Source organism: Cyanistes caeruleus, chromosome Z, assembly GCF_971803275.1.
Source record: "Cyanistes caeruleus chromosome Z, bCyaCae1.hap1.1, whole genome shotgun sequence".
In the NCBI taxonomy this organism is placed as follows: domain Eukaryota; kingdom Metazoa; phylum Chordata; class Aves; order Passeriformes; family Paridae; genus Cyanistes; species Cyanistes caeruleus.
This window is the reverse complement of record NC_141732.1, coordinates 37,854,822-37,873,393: the sequence shown is the minus strand read 5'-3', so window position 1 is coordinate 37,873,393 and position 18,572 is coordinate 37,854,822. Positions and strand designations below refer to the sequence as shown.

At 40.4% G+C, this 18,572-nt stretch overlaps 1 protein-coding gene across 1 annotated transcript; it reads right to left on the bottom strand.

The window, feature by feature from the left end:
* Positions 1–933: 933 nt before the first annotated feature.
* ISOC1 (isochorismatase domain containing 1) lies at positions 934–16,997 on the bottom strand. The gene is made up of 5 exons (XM_023944924.2): positions 16,639–16,997; positions 7,160–7,279; positions 6,796–6,999; positions 6,301–6,417; positions 934–2,399 (listed from the first exon to the last, which is right to left on the bottom strand). The coding sequence occupies exons 1-5, from the start codon at positions 16,936–16,938 to the stop codon at positions 2,253–2,255; spliced, it is 888 nt and encodes a 295-aa protein (XP_023800692.2). The 5' UTR covers positions 16,939–16,997; the 3' UTR covers positions 934–2,252.
* Between the last annotated feature and the right edge of the window lie 1,575 nt (positions 16,998–18,572).

The window sequence follows — 18,572 nt, the reverse complement described above, 5'->3', positions numbered from 1 at the left end:
AATATGGCAATTTTTTTTTCTCTTCTTTTTAAATAAACACTCTTACAGTCTCATCTGAATGACCCTTATGATGCTGAATAATGCAACCATCGAACAAAAGAGAAATGCATTTCACCCCTAAATTCACATCTAAGACTTCAGTTTTATAAAATAATAATGGGGCTTAAGGGGAAAAAAACCCACAAATTAAGAATCTTGACAAAAATCTAGTGTGCCACAGAAGTGATGCCAATTAAAGGAAAAAAAAAGTAGAATCATCACAGAGAATATCAATATATTTATAGCTTCTTTCGTAGTGCCATCTTGCTACCCAATGAACCCCCTTTTGTGGCAGAAGATGAATATGAAGGAAGATCTGACATCTGTCCTTCAACTTACTTTTCTAAGAAAATGGTAAAATTTTAGTAGCAAATACCACTACCTCATTTGTTTTTGAAGCAATTGATACTGTTCCAGAAATAAACGTGGGAAAAAACGCTATAGTTTTTCCTTCAATTACTGTCTCTTGGTACCATCAACACATAAAAGCTGTGGCATAAGAAGGCAATAAACCCACTATTTCATAAGAAATTTATAGCACTTTTGTACACAGCTGTTGATTTACATAAGTGAACTTTGTACTGCTAAGAAACATAATATAACAGAAAAGAAGGTTAAAAGTAGGTCAGTCATATAGGACAAAAGCTCTTAACACAACTTGCATCCCAGCCTCTAGCTTGAAGCATAATGTTCATTCCTCATATTCTAGAGTGTTAAATAACACTGTAACTAGATGCAGAAGATCAGAATCATTCAACATTATCTACCCTTGATCTTTACACAAAATTCCCATGACATCCATAGAACTTCCACAGCTGTACAAACTACAATAAGGTCCACAGCAAACACAGCTTTCAGGATTTGCTCTACAATAAATATCACAAGCGAAAGAGAGACAGCAAATGTTAACTCTTTATTTGTTTTGAACATATAAAGGTTATATTAAACAATTGAAACTATTTTTACTTATGAAACAGATCTTTTAGAGCCATCTTGTGGGGAAAATAAGCAATTTAAAACAATACATGTGGTTTAATAGCTTTTCTACCAAAAAGATCAGTTTTTAGTATGACATCTAGTACTCTTTTAAAAAAATAAATGTCTTAGGCACACTGTAAACTTTATACAACATTGTTTAATCCCCTAGAAAATGAAGGAAGTGCCTTTATGAACAATCACATGTTAAAAGACTAGTTCTAGATAGAAAAAATATATATCATTATGTTAAAGATGCTATTTTTCTGAAGAATGTTTCAGACCAGATTCTATTCAAACTCCACCCAACTATAGCCCACAATAAAAGCATAAAACCCCAGAGAAGCTAAGCCTTCTTTCAGAGCCCTTTTGAATAAATTGGATAGAATGATTCAACCTAACGAAACTGGGGGTTAAACAAAGTAAAATAAATCTAAACATATAACTAGATTTAGCACTCGAACTTGAAAAGTTATCATTAAACATCCTTAGCATTCCAAATTAAAGCTTTGGCAATATTTGCAAGTTCTGAAGGAGTTTACACTAGTTGTTTATAAAGAACTCATTACACAACAGTCTTCTGTTTGTATACACTTAAGTAAAGTACAGCCTTAGGCAGTCAATTTCATAATCAAAAGTCATGATGCAGACTTCAGCTACCTAGGGCAATCAAGCATCAGCTCTATTTGATTTATGTGTCTTGTCTATGAAGCAAAGTGCTTAAATTTTATCCTAGAGAACAAAAGCATACATATAGGCCATTTATCTTACTTAATTTATGCCCTAATAAAATTATTTATATAGAACATTAAAGCGTATCACATCACATTTATTCAGTAAGTAATTATCTTCTATTAATACAGAAGTAAAACAGGACATCACAGAACACTTGCAAAGCACAATCAAGAGATGTCACAGAAATATGCATTTTTTTGAGCTGTTACAATCAGTGTATAGTATGGGCTCACAGGCACCTCTATTAATTTATTTTTTTCAAATAAAGAAATTTGACAATAAAAGGGTCCTATGGTATCCAAAACCTTTGACAGCTGTAACTAAACAGAATACACTGGCACCCAGACATATAACCAGACAATTTTGCTAAGGCAAGCACAAGTATGTCAATTTTTAATTTTGCTGTCCTACCAAATTTTGAGCGAAAGAAGGTGTACATGTGCGCTTTTAGCTTTCCTTCCTCTGTACAGAGGACAGTGAGATCTGCTTCCTCCATGCCTGCTTTAAACTTTGGAAAGGAGCCCTGACTCAGGGGCACTTGCCTTAATGAGATTTTGAATCTCTTTGAATTTTGGATGTTCTTTATCAGCTACCAGCTGCAGCAATATCGCTTCACTAGTAGTAACTATAATTCCAGTACGTGCAAGACGCTGAAAAATAAAAGAGCAGAGAGGAAATCATGTGAGATATTTGCAAATGTGAATGAGTGAATTTTAAAAGAAAAGATGGATAGCATTTTTAAAAACATGTCCTACTAACAAAATACTGCCAATTCCATTCCAGCATTACTTCATGGTATAATTCATAAAGCTAGGATAAAAATTGACTGGGTTTAGACTTTCCTATGACAAAAGGCTGCCCTGGATTACAAATAAGGCTTTCTAATTGTACTGGATTCTTTCCCCAAGTCAGATTTAATAGGCAGCAGCCACACACATCTTAATAACAACCCTTTCCCCATGCATAACCCAGAGGATAGCTTTCTTCACTCTCATGCAGATGAAAGGCCTGGGGAAAAATAAAATAGCAAGGTCCAACATAAAAGCATTAGGCAAGAAATTGTAACAATTTCTCTTTCAGTTCTTGTTATATACCACTACTTCACCTTTTGGACTACAGAAAGCACTAGTAGCAATAATCTCTGGAGAAAGCAAGAAAATCTATTCTACACATGTAGATCACACTGGCATAACAGCAGCTCTTTTTAAATGATATTTCATTACAGCAAGTAACTCCAGAGTCAGTTTTCACAGGCTTCAGGATAAAATGTATAGCTGCAGAGAAAGCAAAACCAAAAGAGGCTTGCAAGGTACAGGACTTACTGTAAAATTATTGTAGTTTTAAAACTGTGGTTGTTGCTTACATAAAAAAGTTACACCTTCAGCGAAGAACAACCAACCCATGCCCCCCATCATCTTCCCACCCATCATACAGATGCTTTGGCAGCGAAACTCTTCATGAAGTCAGCTTTCCCTCCCTCATCCTCTACTCAGCTGCATGCTCCACCAAATTTCATCAGATACTGAATGAGCTAAGGGAGGGCAAGTGGCAGAGAATAGAGCTATGTACATTCAGGTTTCAGCTGTAATCATTAAAGCAAAGAGAACCTCTGGACTTTCTAACTGTTCAATTACAAAGCAACTAATGGGTGAAAGTTATTAACTTTAAGGGACCAAGGAGTAAAGTATATGCAACTACAGTCTACATAACAACAAACTAAAAGGTTGAATTTACTTAAGTCAATGCTTCCTGCTTGCCATTATAGCAACAAGCCTCACAATATTCTTAAACTGAAACAAAGCAGCTACCTTCCTCGGCTCTCCTACTCGATACAACCATATTTGTTAAACCTCACATGTATACAAAAGAGAAGAAAAATAGGAAAATTAATATGAAATATTATGTTTTCAACATAAGCCTTTCCAAGAATACAAAGGTTTTGGTTTTAACTTGTGTGGAAGAAAAAAAACACCTAGACGCTTAAAAAACCATTGCCATCTCTGAAATTGAAGAATGAAGATTGAAAACAGAGAGCATCTTCCCTTTAAAAGCAAAACATACCCTAACATGTCCAAAGAGGTTGGCATTGCCTTATATCTAGTCCTTTTCTAGGACTAGATATAATTTTTATAGATGTCACCTTAGCAGAAATTAAGAGACGCATTTGCTAAGTATATTGGATGATTGCCAAGGAAATCACAAGTTTTCTTACAATGCTGTTTTTGAGAAGAAGGAAAGTATTGACAGTATGTTGCATCCACACAGGAGAAACAAGTAGAAAAGACAAAGAACAGAAAAGAAATCCAGCAGGAGCAGGTTAAACTGTCTCAATCTGAGACCAAGCACTGGTATAAGTCATATTCATCACAGAGTCACAGAATAGTCACAACCTTAAACTGCTCAGCTGAGTTATTTCATCAATGAAAATTTTGAGATTTTTTTTTGGTTTCTGAGGAATTTTTTTTAACTACAAGTTCTCGCCTGCTCTCATTTTTAAGCACACAACGGAAGTGGAGACAACCTATAATCCAAGCAGACATAAAAGCTTTCATTATCAATTAAGTAAAATTGCACTTCCCAGTACACCAGCTCAGATATTTGCATATTAATCACGAGTACAATCAGAACACATGCTACGTGATGGGAAATGTGGAGAGCTGGAGGGGCAGATGGGACCAGTTGGAAGTTATTTGGGGTTGCTGAGGAAGCTAGCTGTTGTCACTGCAAAGTCACTATTATTCTTGAAAGGTGAATAAAGGAGGGCTGTGTTTTTGTGAAAAGGCAAATGTTGCACTCATGTTCCCAGAAAGGTAAGGAAAAGGGTCCAGGAACCCTGGTCAACAAAACTCACCTCAGCTCACCAGTTTGCATAAATTTGCACAAGAGATAATGTTAGACTCACTTATTAAAAGAATATGACTAGGAACTGTGAGCTCTATGGTGAAACTAAAGCAGGATGCAAAAAAGCAAGACTTTAGTATGTTGCCCACTTCCCTAAAAAATGTATGCCACAGTCAATCAGGATTAAGGACGTGTCCAATACACGTCTGTTTCTCCTGGTCTCCTCCTCCCAAGCATGCCCGTGTCTTGCTTGCTCTAGCCCACATCCCTCAGCAGCATTTTCAGGTGAGGCTCTGTAGCACAAGAAAAGGACAATGTTGGTATGTGCTGCCACGTGCAGCAGAGAAGGTGTTACCACTGGCCCAACACCGTTGAGTGTTGGCTGAATCATTACTGTCTTAATAACTGTATTATTAAGTCATCAAAAGACTGATGACTTCAAGTCTGTAAAGACTGATGACCACAGCGAAGCATTCTCTTTTGCTTACTGAGAAAGCATCGCAAAGGCCAAAAGGTTACCTAAAACTGAAAAATTTACAGCTTTGGCAAACAACCACACTTTAAAGATCAATACCTTTCCGACTATAAAGTAAAGCAAAGCTAGCTAGTCACTGTTTTAACCTTGATTACATTGGCCCAACTTCTACGCTTACAGACAGCGCAAGTGATAAATACACCAAAACATACACAGTAAGACAAACAGATTTCAGGTTTTCTATGTTTGTTCCATCTCCTAGTGCTGCTGCACTGCATTGATTTGGGAAGTCCATGACTTCAGTCACTCCTGTAACTCTGTGTGTGTCCCTATGCCCTATGTGACAGTTGACATTAGGTTTCCACTTAATCAAAGTCACGGGTTTCATCAATCACTATATGCTGGGGATTTCTCTTTAGCCTTTAAGAAATTAAGTCTTCTCAAAATCTATGAAAAAGTATAACATGCTGTGGTTATTATTAGTTTTTACTTCAAATAATTGTTAGGGCCTGAGGCAAAAAATTGCAATACTTAATGTATATATCAGGTTTTGACTTTCAACAGTGATGCCTGTAGGCATGTTAGGAGTGCATCATCAAAAAATCATTTGCATGAATTTGCTACCACATAGTCGTATGTGCTTTTAAATCTTCTTGTTACATTTATATCCACTTTCCCAACATTTAGTTAGACTAAGCTCCTAAAAGCAGGGGGGAGGGGAATCTTTACTATAATCAGAGTCTTGTGATTAAGCTTTAATTTGCACTGATGAGGAAAAGCAGAAGGAGGGACAGAAGTACAAGGAGATTTGAACAGGATCTCATGCTATATTTTATTGCACTTCAAGAATTTCAGCACCTGAATAAATACTCTTTGGAACAACAAAATCAAAACCTTTATAGCACTTTTGCTCTGCTGTAAAAATCACCCTGCACAAAGAGATATGCTAAAATGCTAACGTTTATACAGAGCAATCTATATTGTATGAAACAATCACTTTGAAATTCCAAAATCCCAAACTGGATTATGCATATTAAATCATAATTTAAGAAGAAAAAAAAAAAAAGGCAGTGCTTCTTCGCCATTTTCAATGCTATTTTAAGAATCAGAGAATCTCACCTCTTCACAAATCTACATTCACTGCTTTGTCCATAGAAAATCCTTGTTAGCTTACAATAAGCAGAGAACTTAACATACCAACCCAAGGTGAAGAAAGCCTTGACTAAGAAACTTACCTCAAGAGCAAACATTCTGTCCATCATACTTCTTGAGGAGGTGGCATCAGCTACAATATGAACTTCCAGACCTCTGCCAATTAATTCCAATGCTGTTTGTTGGATACAGACATGAGTCTACAGAGAAGAAATCAAAAGGCACAAAAGCCACCAACAAACCATTATTACAAAATGAAAATAACACAATCACAAATTTGAGTCATAATTAATTAGAGTTCAAATGCTTGTTTTCTACCCTGGCAGTATTATGGAACTCAATATGCATTTTAAATGCCAGTTAAGATTGAGGCAAGTGCCTGTAGGTTACAAGTATCTCATCTCAAATTTTATTATGAGATAATATTAAAGACAACACAGAAATAACTTATTCTGTAGAGGATATCTTAGCTCTAAGTAATATAAATTGAGGGTTTTTTTTAATTACAGAAAGTGGTGCTGCCTTTGAGGGCCAACAGATATTACCATAAACCAGTATCAGAATGGCAAGGCACCTACTTCTACTCCAAAGAGGACAATACTCCGGACGCCAGGGATCTCTGCTAATGCTGCTTCAACTTCTGGCAACACCATTGAAAATTTTGTCTTGGGAAGCACGAGTTTAGCTCCTGTTAAATCAATTTCTTGCACAGTGCTGCCAAGACCTTTGGGATACTGTTCAGTGACAATAACTGGAATTCCTAAGAGCCGTGCACCTTGGAGCTGTAAAGGGACAGAGAGGAAAACAAAAAAAAAAAAGAGAACAATAATAACAAAGACATGGCTATTACCAAATACTTAGCAATTGTTAGACTATATATAAAATAATAGTTTACAATGAGTGATCAAAACTCACTACAAGAAAAAAAAAAAAGCAACATACCAGTCGTTGGCCCACGCTGATGATATCACCAAAGTATTTGATGGCAGGCCGGAAACGTTCTTGCATGTCACAACAGAAAAAAACAGTGCTTGAGGGTGTCAGGTTGCCCAAAGTAGTAATCTGAAAAAGAAATAAAGATAATGTTTTCCATGGCAGTGGACATCCTTTCAAAAATGCAGCAGAATGGGGAAGATTCCATCTGCAATACCTCTGCTAGATTATGGATTTATGTTACTTTGAGTCAAAATAGGAGAAAAGCTTTTCAAGCTTGATTTTGGTATGTTTCTAAGTTCAAACAAATAGCTGATACTAAACAATAAGGTACAGTTATCAATACATAATCAAAAGTTTATTAGGTGGGAAGCACAAGTCAACATAAATGTACATGGAAATTTCTGAACTCTGAAGGGGGCAGAGGAATATACTGCCTAAATTTTAGCAAAAGAAAAGTACAAAAAGCAAAATTACATTCCTCAAATTCATTTTTAAATCCACAACTCTTGGAACTGATATAGACTCAGGATAAACTTAAATTTTAAAATTTCAGACTTCCACTTGCTTTCAAATATTGTATGTACACATATTTTCAGTACTCCCACTGTGCAGTCAATTTGATTTGTCTGTGACATCTTTTAACACAAGTCTGATGAAAGTCCAAAGGCTAGAATGAAAGTAGAGAACACTATAACAATGAGAAACCAAACTAAATACATTTTAATGACAAAAGTTATCTCCTAGAGTTTCCCTCATACAAGCTACCAAGTGGGTAGAAGAGAGGGGATAAGAAAAATAAATCAAATACTTAATTTTCTTCCACTTAGTAAGAGTGCTTTGTATTTGTATAAATAAATTATGTGCACTACCTGTAGAACCAAAGTAGAGGGCTTCAGATGGAAACTCAGGGAAAGAAAAGATCTACATACTATCATTTAGTTGTAAGGCAACTCAAGAGAAATTGCATCCATTCAGGAGCTTTTCAGCAGACAGATAAATCAAATTGAATAAAGAGCTTAATTATGTGCACTTCATTTTCCACAATCTGAGGTTGTTATGTTTTAAACTGAAACAAAATTACAAAATCTGTAGAAGAATGTATTTCGGAAGATGTATTGGGTTTACATGAAAAGATTTTGGTAGTGAGGGAAAAATGTAGAGTGGCTTTTGTGAGATGCCAGAAACAGCCTCATGTCAAGAGAGCACTAATGCCAGCTGAATCCAAGACAGCTCTGCTACATCAGTGACGCTGGTGACAACTCTATGCTAACATATTTAAGAAAGGGTAAAAAAACCCACTGTCCAACAGCAGCTGTGAGAGGACGTGAGAATATGTGGGAGAAACAGCCCTGCAGACACCAAGGTCAGTGCACAAGAAGGGGCAGGAGGTGCCCCAGGTGCTGGAGCAGAGATTTCCCTGCAGACCCTGGTGCAGCCCCTGGTGAGGCAGATGTGCCCCTCCAGCAGATGGGATTCCACAGTGGAATAGAAATCCACCTGCAGTCTGTGGAGGACCCCACAGCAGAGCCTTGAAGAAAGTCTGCAATATGCCTTAAAGAGGGCTGTGACTCTGGAAGGCCATGCTGAAACAGGCTCCTAGCACAACCTGTGACTTGCTAGAGAGGAGCCCATGCTGGAGCATGTTTGGGAAGGACACACATTTGGGAAGTTCATGACATCCTATCTCCCACAGGAGGGAACCCACTCTGGCATAGGGGAAGAGTGTGAGAAGAATGAATGGCAGAGGTGAAGTTTTGTGAACTGACCACAAACCCCATTCCCCATCCTTCTGTGCTGCTTGAAGAGGGATGAACCTGGGAAGAAGGGAGGAGTGGGGAAGAGGTGTTTTTACATTTGCTCTTATTGCTGATTATTCTACTCAGCACTTGATTAGCACTATATTAAACTCATTTCCCCAAGTCTGTTTTGTCTATGATAGTAGTCGGCAAGTGATCCCTCTCTGTCCTTATCTTGAACAACAAGCTTCTTTGTTATATTTTCTCCCCTCTGTATTATATAGGACAAGTGATGGATCAGCTTGGTGACCAGCCAAGGTCAACTCACCACAAAGGAACTGGGAATCAATAAATATTGGTTCCAAAACTTTTACTGATTCACCACATGTCTCCAGAGTAAAATGCTGTTAATCTGAATTCCCAAGGCCATGCTTAATAATGGTCATGCTTCAAACATATGCAATGGCCTGTTCAAACTGTTGGGAAAATCTCTTGTATGTAACAATTGTAAATGCTAATTCCCTCAATTCTCAGATTCATTACACCTCTATGGCCAAAGCAGCAACCATTCATAAACATGGTTCCTCCAGTCCTTGTGAGAACTATTAATACAGTTATAGAGCAGTTATAGAGGCAAATACTGTAACAACCATAGTGTGGATGATGTAACACTGGGCTCACTGATACCACTGGAAGACAGAAGAGCATCACAACAGGCATTAGGGAAATCTTTTTCATGTGGAAGACACAGCTGCACTGAAAAAGGTTACCACAGTTGTGAGATCTCCATCCTTGGAGATTTTCCACATTCAGCAATGCAGTAGCTGATTTGATCAAAGGGTTAAGGAAGGCAGCCTCTAGATATTTTTCCCAAATAACACTTCTGCAACTCTACCCCAGGTAATGAATGAGGCCTGGGACTCAGAAAGATTTGACGTAAAATTAAATAACCACCTTGTTCTTGAATACCATCCAGCTAAATGACTGAACAATGCAAAATGCAGTTGGCAGGCAGTATTAATGTACAATTCAACACCACAGTGAGCACCTACTGTGACCCATTCGAGCTCTGGCACTTACTACCATCCCAGAAGTCAATCGTGACATTTAACTTTCCTACCACTCAGCAATAAAAATAGAACAATTGGAATAAACAGTATTTATAAATGTGGTTACTACTCGTAAAATCCATGATTTTGTCTTAGTGTTTGTATGACAAGCAAAGACTATTACTTTCTCTTTTAAATCTTTCCATCACTTTAAAAGCTGCACCAGGGGAGGTTCAGGTTGGACATCAGGAAGGATTTTTTCACAGACAGGGTGATTAGCTATTAGAATGGGCTGCCCAGGGATGTTGTGGAGTTGTTGTCAGTGAAGGCATTGAAGGCAAGACTGGAGGTAGCACTTAGTGCCATCATCTACTGTCATGGCAGTGTTCAGTCATAGGTTGGACTTGATCTCAGAGGTCTTGTACAGTCTAATTCATTCTGTAATTCTGTAATTTTTTAAGATCTGTCTGAACAACCACAAACCATCATGGGCTGTAGAATGACTTAAGTGAAGTTTATCTACTGCCTTGGTATGCACCTTTCTCTGCCAGTGCAGGAGATGGCACTACCATCCTGAGCAGAGAAACAAACAAGAATAGAGTAGAAAAGTCTTCAAGAAGCTGCTTAGTCTGCCACTACAGAAGGATCAAACAAACAAATATTCTTCAGAGATAGCCACGTGGTCTGACCCATCAGCAACAGAACTCCTGTAAGAATCATCCTGCAGCTCTAATACCTTTACCTTTCAGTGTTTTCTATTCCACAGCTACTTTCCTGACATTTAAGAGTGTTATTTCCAGTTAGGTCCAGGGTGAAATTGAAACACAAGAGTGTTACCATCCTCCTTCACATGGATAACCATGTGCAAAACTTACTATCAGACCTCAAGACTCAGACCTTTATGTCTCCCTTTAGACCTTCCCCTCCCCCTCCTTATTCTAAAATGTATCTAATGCTTTTAGTATTTCTTCCTACAACTCAAGTTATTTTCACGTCCTCCCTGGGGTAGTTTTCAAATTGCAGTCTGGAATGAGGCACTCAATGCTACCATCACAGCAGTGTTTCTCTGCCCATACTACTTCACTGCTTTAGCAGGGCCTCAAATAATCAGCCAACTCACAGCCCTTCCAGACCCTGTTTATTTTGTACTTTCCAGTACCATATTTGCTCTCTTCATAATTGATGATACTTACACTCCTGAGGTGCATTTTAAACTTATAAATCATCCCCTGAACTCTCCCTCATCTTCTGTTTGTGTAGCTGATTATTTCTACAGGGCTACTTCCAAGTGCATCTTATTGCACCCTGTTTCTCCAACTTGTCCGAAATACCTGAAGTCTGCCTTTTCAGATGCTTGCAGCTCCTTCCAGCCTGGCATGTTTTGCAAAAACAATACTTGCCCCAAGTTTTTTCAAGGACAAGGACAATGGAATAATTAAAAACAATAGATTTAGAAGCCATCTTATAGAGCATAATTCAATTTTATTCTAATTTGACAGTGAAGTGAGAAGAAAACTGTAAACAGCCAGGGAGTATCCTTATTATAGGCTGAATCTCATAGGTTTATGTCAAAAAAGCACAAGAAGAGCTGGAGCTTTTCTTTATTGTCAAGTTGGTTTCATATGATTTAATTTACACCTTCAGATTCATACCAGCAGTTCTCTAAAATAAAGTTGTGCCAACTGTGTATTTGCTAAATAAAAGCTTTTACGAAATCTAACACAAATAATAAATATATTAATTTTAATATTTATTTCTGATTAACTTGCAGTCTGAATTGTGGCAGAACAACAGGAAACTGGATGAAATAGATGTTAAGATCAAAGAGTCAACACCTGCTGGCATTACCTGGAGGAGCAGATGTGGGAAGGACAGAGTGCAGCAGAAACCAGCTTGAAATTAAGTTTCATAAATAGTAGCTAACACAGTCCATAAATAAATTCATGTAAGTATTTGCTATGTACAAAGGAAAGGTTTAGTTTGCTAGTTCTTTAGTGTGCCATGTAAATGCTACTACTCACTTGCTTTCAATGTCATCCTTCCCTTCTACAAGGACGCTGTGACAGCGTCCATTTCCTCCACATCTCCTGACAGTGAATATCACCCACACCTCCACACCTCCCCAGTGCTACATCCTGAAGAGCAGGGGTGAGGGCAAAACTACACCTAGACATCAAACCAGGGCTGGCACATCAACACCTGTTTGCTTGCACTGCAGAAAGAGGCAGGCTGGACAAGGATTGCGAGCCAGTGTAGCCACACAGTACCTGCCTGAATCCAGGCATACAACATTAAACAACTTGAACTCAAAATAAAAGTAAAAAAAAAAACAAAAAAAACCACAAAAACCCCCAAAAAAACCATAAAACTCAAACGACCTGAAGTTCCTCTCAACAGTATATAAACATTTCCATTTGTTGCACTTCATTTCTCTTAGCTAGGATTTTCTGTCCTCCAGCTGAAGGTTACCCACAGCACAACCAGAATAGGTACATCAAATGGCCACGTAACCTGATGCAGCTCTTTTACTCAGCTAAAGAAGTCATCTCTAGGACCTTGTCCAGACCAGGATTTAAAGGTATGCTGTCATGAGATACATACAGCTTTAAATCCTCCTCTAGAAAATACCTAGGTGGGAAAGGAGAAGTGATTTTTCACATCTATGTCATCTCTGCTGATTATTATTAATCAGACAAAATGTGATTATGATGAAGTACTATAATTACAGGTTCAGCTTTACAAAAATATTCACATATACTGGTTTTTCATCTTTCTGTGTTCCAAGTCCAGGAAATCATGATATATACAAAATTAAATTACCTCACAGTATTTGTAATGAACAGGAAAACCGGAAGCAAAGGAATAACCCTATTTCACATCACAAGTGACTTGAGATTTATGAAGTCAAGGTTGCCTGCTAGAAGGGCAGACTGGGGGATGTTGCAACCTTGGTATTTTAAGAATGGCATAAAAGAGACTAAAACAAAAAAAGCTACCACCTTTTCTTCTCTATTTCTTAAAAGAAATCTGTAATATTCAGTTGTATTTTGCTGCCTATCTTTCAAATGAAAAAAAATTAATAAATTCAGTTTGATGTATTTCAAGGGAAAAATAGGTTACAAGTGTTTCAATTTAGAAACAAATATTTATCTTATGCTAAGCCAATGTGCAGTCTTTTACATGTAATTCAGCATTTAAAAAGGACAGATTTAGTTAAAAAAACACATGATGTACATGTAACTAACGTAGTACAAAAGTCCTCAGCAAAATTTAAAATTATTAAAATGTTTGGTGTAAAGATGAACAAACAAGGAGTCTGGATTTGAGGGAAAAAGTCCTTTTAGTACTTTAGGCCCTTTTTTCCCCTTTCTTTAAGGTTTCATATGCTGCTTTTTAAAAAACTTATTTATTTAGGAATGTACTAATTTATCAAAATTAATAATTTCACCCTAAAACCCCCAAATAACACTTCTGCAATTTATGCTTTGGCTTTTCCTGGTCTTCAGAAAATGGACTTGGGTGCTTAGTTCAAGTTCCAGACTATCCAAGCAATATCAGATATGTGCAACAAGAGCGAGAATCTGTGTATTGTTATATTTTATTTACCTTATCATTCAGCAACAGTTGAATATCATTCTGCAAGCAGTTTTTTTCTGGTAGAAAAAGAAAGATACGCCTGAGACACCAGCCTGTCTCCAAAAAAAACATCCTGAAATAGACATGCTTTATGCAATGATGCCAGTAATAATTTTACCCTTTTAGCTTCAGTATCTTAAGGTTTACCAGTCTGCAAATACAGAGCACAAGTCCTCCTGAGGAGAAGTCACCTTGAAGTTATGACAGCAACGGTGAAACAGCCTCTCATGGTTGAAAGCTGCCTGAACTCTTCTGTTACACAGATATAATGTGTATATGGCAGTCTTGTCTTTGGATATCACCAAAGTCTTTTTCCTTACTTTTCTCCTCCAAAGGCAGCTACAACACTACAGGAGAACACAATGATTTTTGTAGCACTATATAAGTGTATTTAGAGGCAATTAAAGTGGATTCCCTCACCCAAACTATAAATATTACAGTCTTCTGTTAAAAGACTTATAAAAGACTTAGAATTTATGAAAAGCAGATGCAGTCCCTCCAGTTGGGAGGCCTAAGGAAATGTCCCTCTTCACTCCAAGTCTGTGGTTGAAGAGATTTGAGTTGAGGAGCGGCAGCCAGGCAGAGCATCACAGCGTAGTGCACCCCACCAGCCTGCCTAACACTGCATGGCCATCAAAAGCTTAAGCGACTGTTTCCTGTCAGGGCACCCACACCAAACAAATGTCCAAACAAATATATAAGGATGGCTCAAAGGCATAAAACAACCGGAGAGAAAATGGCCCTGTGAAAAAGGCCAGACCAAGCCTTGAACTGAATTCATGGAGTGGCTTTCCAAGGGAAGCATATGGCAATTTCTCCATGAGATTACTGCCCCCCTGAGCTGCAGCAACAAGAAATGGAAACAGCCCAGCCAAACATCATTTGATGCTGACATTTTGTGAGCTGTTGTACCAAAAGGCATTCTTCTATGACAGGCCTGCACAGGAATCAAAATGGAAGGATAACATTCCAGAGATGATGGGCACTACCTGCCTTAAAGGTTAAAAAGCTACCTCCAACTAAATGCATACAAATACTTCATAAAACATGCATACAAAAACACTGAAATTACTGCCTAGGGATACAGTTGCTAACATCTCTGAATTTTAATTTTAAGCCAAAAATATATTTCTAAATATGAAAGGCTAATTACATCAGTGAGCAAAAGTTGTCCCTCTTGAAACATACATCCAAAACAGTGATTCAACTAACTATGCCACACACAGAGTTGACATATCAATGTTATGTGTAACTGCAGACAAAACATCAGCGAGGGAGGAAGGGAGGAAGGGAGGAAAGGCAGGAGGGAAGGAAAGAAGGGCATATAATAGAGGCAATGCCTGTATGAATACAAAGAAAGTATAATATTCCCATCACTAGGTAATAAAGGTCTTTCTTAAAAAGCACAGCTGTGTCTGTATCATACCAAATGTTTCAAGTGATCTCTGTGCACCTGTCTCTGGCTTAAGGCAAGCTGACTGACATCATTGTGATGTCTCAGTTGAGACATCTTCAGCTCATTCACAGCTGCTGAAACATATCAAGGAATAACCCACAAATAGCATCCTTTTCATATCAACAGCTGCAATTGTCACAGAACTGCAATAGTATTGGTGTAAGTAGGCAATCAAATAAGCAGTAATACATAAAATATTGGTTCATCCTGAATCCCTGCAAAGCTGTCTAACACATCTGCACCCTGGGAATGATATAGCCTTCCTTGTCTCAATACTGACCTTTATTCCAAGACTATGTCCTGCTACAAATGCTTGAGCTGCATTTACAGTTTCAAGGCAGAATGCATCTGCAAGGGAGTCTTTGCAAAGTAGTGATCCGCATGCACAAATGACAGCCAAAATTCTGACCTGCAACATTGTTACATGCCCAGAATACACAAATTCTGTTTTGAGAATCCCTCCTTTAATTAACACCTATACCAACTCTTTTTGTAAGTTGTAAAGACTGTTCCTTTGCAGTTTTCCTGACTGGGCCCCCACAAATTCTGTTTACAACACAGAAACAGAAAAGTTTTAAACTGAATATGATGAGAGCTAATAATACGTTATTGAACTAGTTTGCTCTTCTTAACCATTCTTTCCATCCATAAAGTTAAGAATAAAACAAAAGATGCCAAAGGCATCCTGGATGTACAGTGTAAGCAAACAGGCCACGCTGAGAGTTTATGCGCACAATACACTATGATTAAGCACAGTTTACAAGCAGGATGAATTAGCCATTTCTGAAAACATTAAGAGAAGACAAGCAATGTTTCAGTTTTTAGGATAACATTTTTCCAACTTCTTAGAAATGTCAGCTAGGCAAACTAAAACTTCCTAATTGTAAATTTTCAAAAAATATACTGAATGAAAACAGCAATGATGTGGGTTTATTATTGGGATTTGTTCTGGTTTGTTGGGCTGTTTTTAAGTTGCATTCTTTGATCCTGAAGATAGGAAGAAGCAATGTGTTTTGAGTGGAAGTAATACAGTGCAACTTGCACCAGTCTCTAGCGGGCATAAAAGTATCTTCATAGGGAAGCATCTGTAACTGCATCTGTCTGGCAGTCTGACTTCCTAGTTTGTGGCTACAGAACTACCAAGCTATAAACCTGTACATGGGAAAGGGCTTTTTGAGGCAAGGAGGTTTACAGAGGTTCTGACGAACTACAAGATACCGACCTCCGGCAGAGCCCACCCCACCGGCACCCTCTGAGTTTAACCTCCGGTTAAGGCCGGGGAGCACCAGCCGCCTGTTTTAAAGTAGAGCACTGATTACTTCAGCCACCTGACTTGTTTCCCCATTCATGACGCCAAGTAAGTTCTGGCTGGCTGAAGGCAAAGCCCGATTACCACACGCACACGAGGCGCAAAGCGCACCTGCCTCCCCGGCTTAGGAAGCCAAAAGTTTCCACGGAGGGACAAGTGAGCGCGGGCTGTGGGCTGTGGGCTCCAGGGTCCCTCGCTTCTCCCGGAAGGGGCCGGGGGCTGCCGCGGCGGGACGGGCCGGGCTGCCCGCCCTCACACGCACCTGTGGCGGCCGGCGCTGCCGCGCCACCGGCTCTCACCTGGATCTGCAGCGGGACCAGGCGCACCTTGCAGCGCTCGTTCACCAGGAAGCCCTTGGGCAGGTCGATGTACTGGCTCCACTCCTCGGCGAAGAGCTGCACCACGAACTTGCGGTGCATGTCTATCTGGTCCCCGTACAAGCTGAGGAACTTCTGGATCAGCAGCTCGTAGCCGGCGCCGTGCGGCACGCTGGAGGGCCGCGCGAAAACGGAGAAGCAGAAAAGGACGGGCACGGAGCCGCCGCCCGCCGGCGCGCAGCCCCCGCCGCCCGGAGCAGCGCCCGGCTCCGCCGCCGCCATCTTCAGGGACCGCCGCGCCGAGCCCCGCCAGCTCGCTGCGGTCCGCGCCGCCGCTCCTCCTCCCGCCGCCTCCTCCCCCCCGGCCGGCCGGGCGGTGCCGGCGGGCCCCAATCCCAGCTGCGGCTGCTGCTGCTCCTCCTCCCCGCCATGGGGCTCGGCCGTGCCCCCTAACCCCACAGGGTTGAGGGCTCTACTGGGGCGCCTCCGTTGGGCGGACGCGGGCTCTCTTGGGCGGGGGGATTGTGCCTTCCGTGCTCAGGCGGACGGTGAGAAGAGCAGCCCCGGACGGGCGCGCCCGCTGTCGCTCGGGCGGAGGGAGCCCGAGTCTCCCGGAGAGGGCCAAGGGACTCGGCCGCTGTGGCGGCCCCGGCGGGGCCCTTGCAGGGTCGCGCCCCGGGGCAGAGCCCGCCGTGGGCTGCGCAGGGCAGGGCGGGCGCCGAGCGCGGGCGGACACCGGGCCCATCCACGGCGAGGAGAGGCGCGGCCGGTCCCGTGGACGCTGGGGAGGAAACCTGTTGGTAGAGCCTGAAATGTGCCCGGTTGTTTCGGAGGGTGATCAGCCTAGATCTCGATGGGGGACTGCTAGCTGAGTTCTCGCACGAGGCTTCCTTTGGAATTGCCCGTTTCTGAAGAGCGAGAGGTGCCCGAGCCGCGGCTCCGAGCTCCCAGCTCCATCCACGGATGAGGCAAAGTGAGCAGGATAGAAACAGCCCCATTTTTTTTTCTTCGCAGCTTCATGCTCTCTGCCGTATTTATTTTTTTCTCCAGGAATGAGTGACAGCTGAAATTGTTACCCGTATTTTTGCCATAATTACCAGAGTTTCTGTTATATTAAAGTGTGCTTGGGGGGTAATATCTGAGTAGTGTGATACTTGCATAGAAAGGAAATATTCTGTGTTAAAAGCAAGTGGATGTTTTCATGCACTATGCCAATACAGTGCCAGCACCTTCAGGATTAATGCATGTCTGCCTCGCTAAATACCAACAAGCCGAAGCACAGAGTTGATTAGAAGGAAAGGCTAAGAGAATTGGGATTGTTCAGCCTAGAAAACAGAAGACTTTAGGGTGACCTAATTGCAGCCCTCCAGTACCTACAAGGGAGCCTACAAGAAAGATGGAGAGGGACTTTTTACAAGGGCATGTTGTGACAGGGCAAAGGAAAGCAGCTTCAAACTGGAAGAGAGTAGGTGAGGTATGAGGAAGCAGTTCTTTACAGTGAGAATGGTGAGGCACTGGAACAGGCTGCTCAGAGAAACTGCAGATGCCCTATTTGAATTGTTCAAAGCCAGGCTGGATGGGGCTCTGAGCAACCTGGTCTAGTGAAAGGTGACCATGTTCAAAGCAGCGGGATTGGAGCTAGATGATCTTTAAGGTCCCTTCCAAACCACACCATTCTGTGATTCCATGGAAGTTGTTCTCAGGCTTTACTGATGTACTGATATACTTGATATACTGATATACTTGATATACTGATAGAAATTTGGAGCTGACATGTTAAATGATAGTATTATGTTTTCACTGTCTTGTTGGTTTGTTGTGTTTTTTCACCAGAAAATACACTGCTGATATGATGTGATTTAAAAATTGCAAGGTTAAGTGGTCTTTTGCAGTTACTTATTTACTCACTTGTGTAC

Excerpts from the sequence above, each read along its gene's own strand:
- ISOC1 (XM_023944924.2), bottom strand. The coding sequence starts at position 16,938 with ATGGCGGCGGCGGAGCCGGGCGCTGCTCCGGGCGGCGGGGGCTGCGCG. Across the intron at positions 7,280-16,638 it reads TGGTCCCGCTGCAGATCCAG|ATTACTACTTTGGGCAACCT; the intron begins GTGAGAGCCGGT and ends TTTCTTTTTCAG. Across the intron at positions 7,000-7,159 it reads TCAGCGTGGGCCAACGACTG|CTCCAAGGTGCACGGCTCTT; the intron begins GTATGTTGCTTT and ends GTCCCTTTACAG.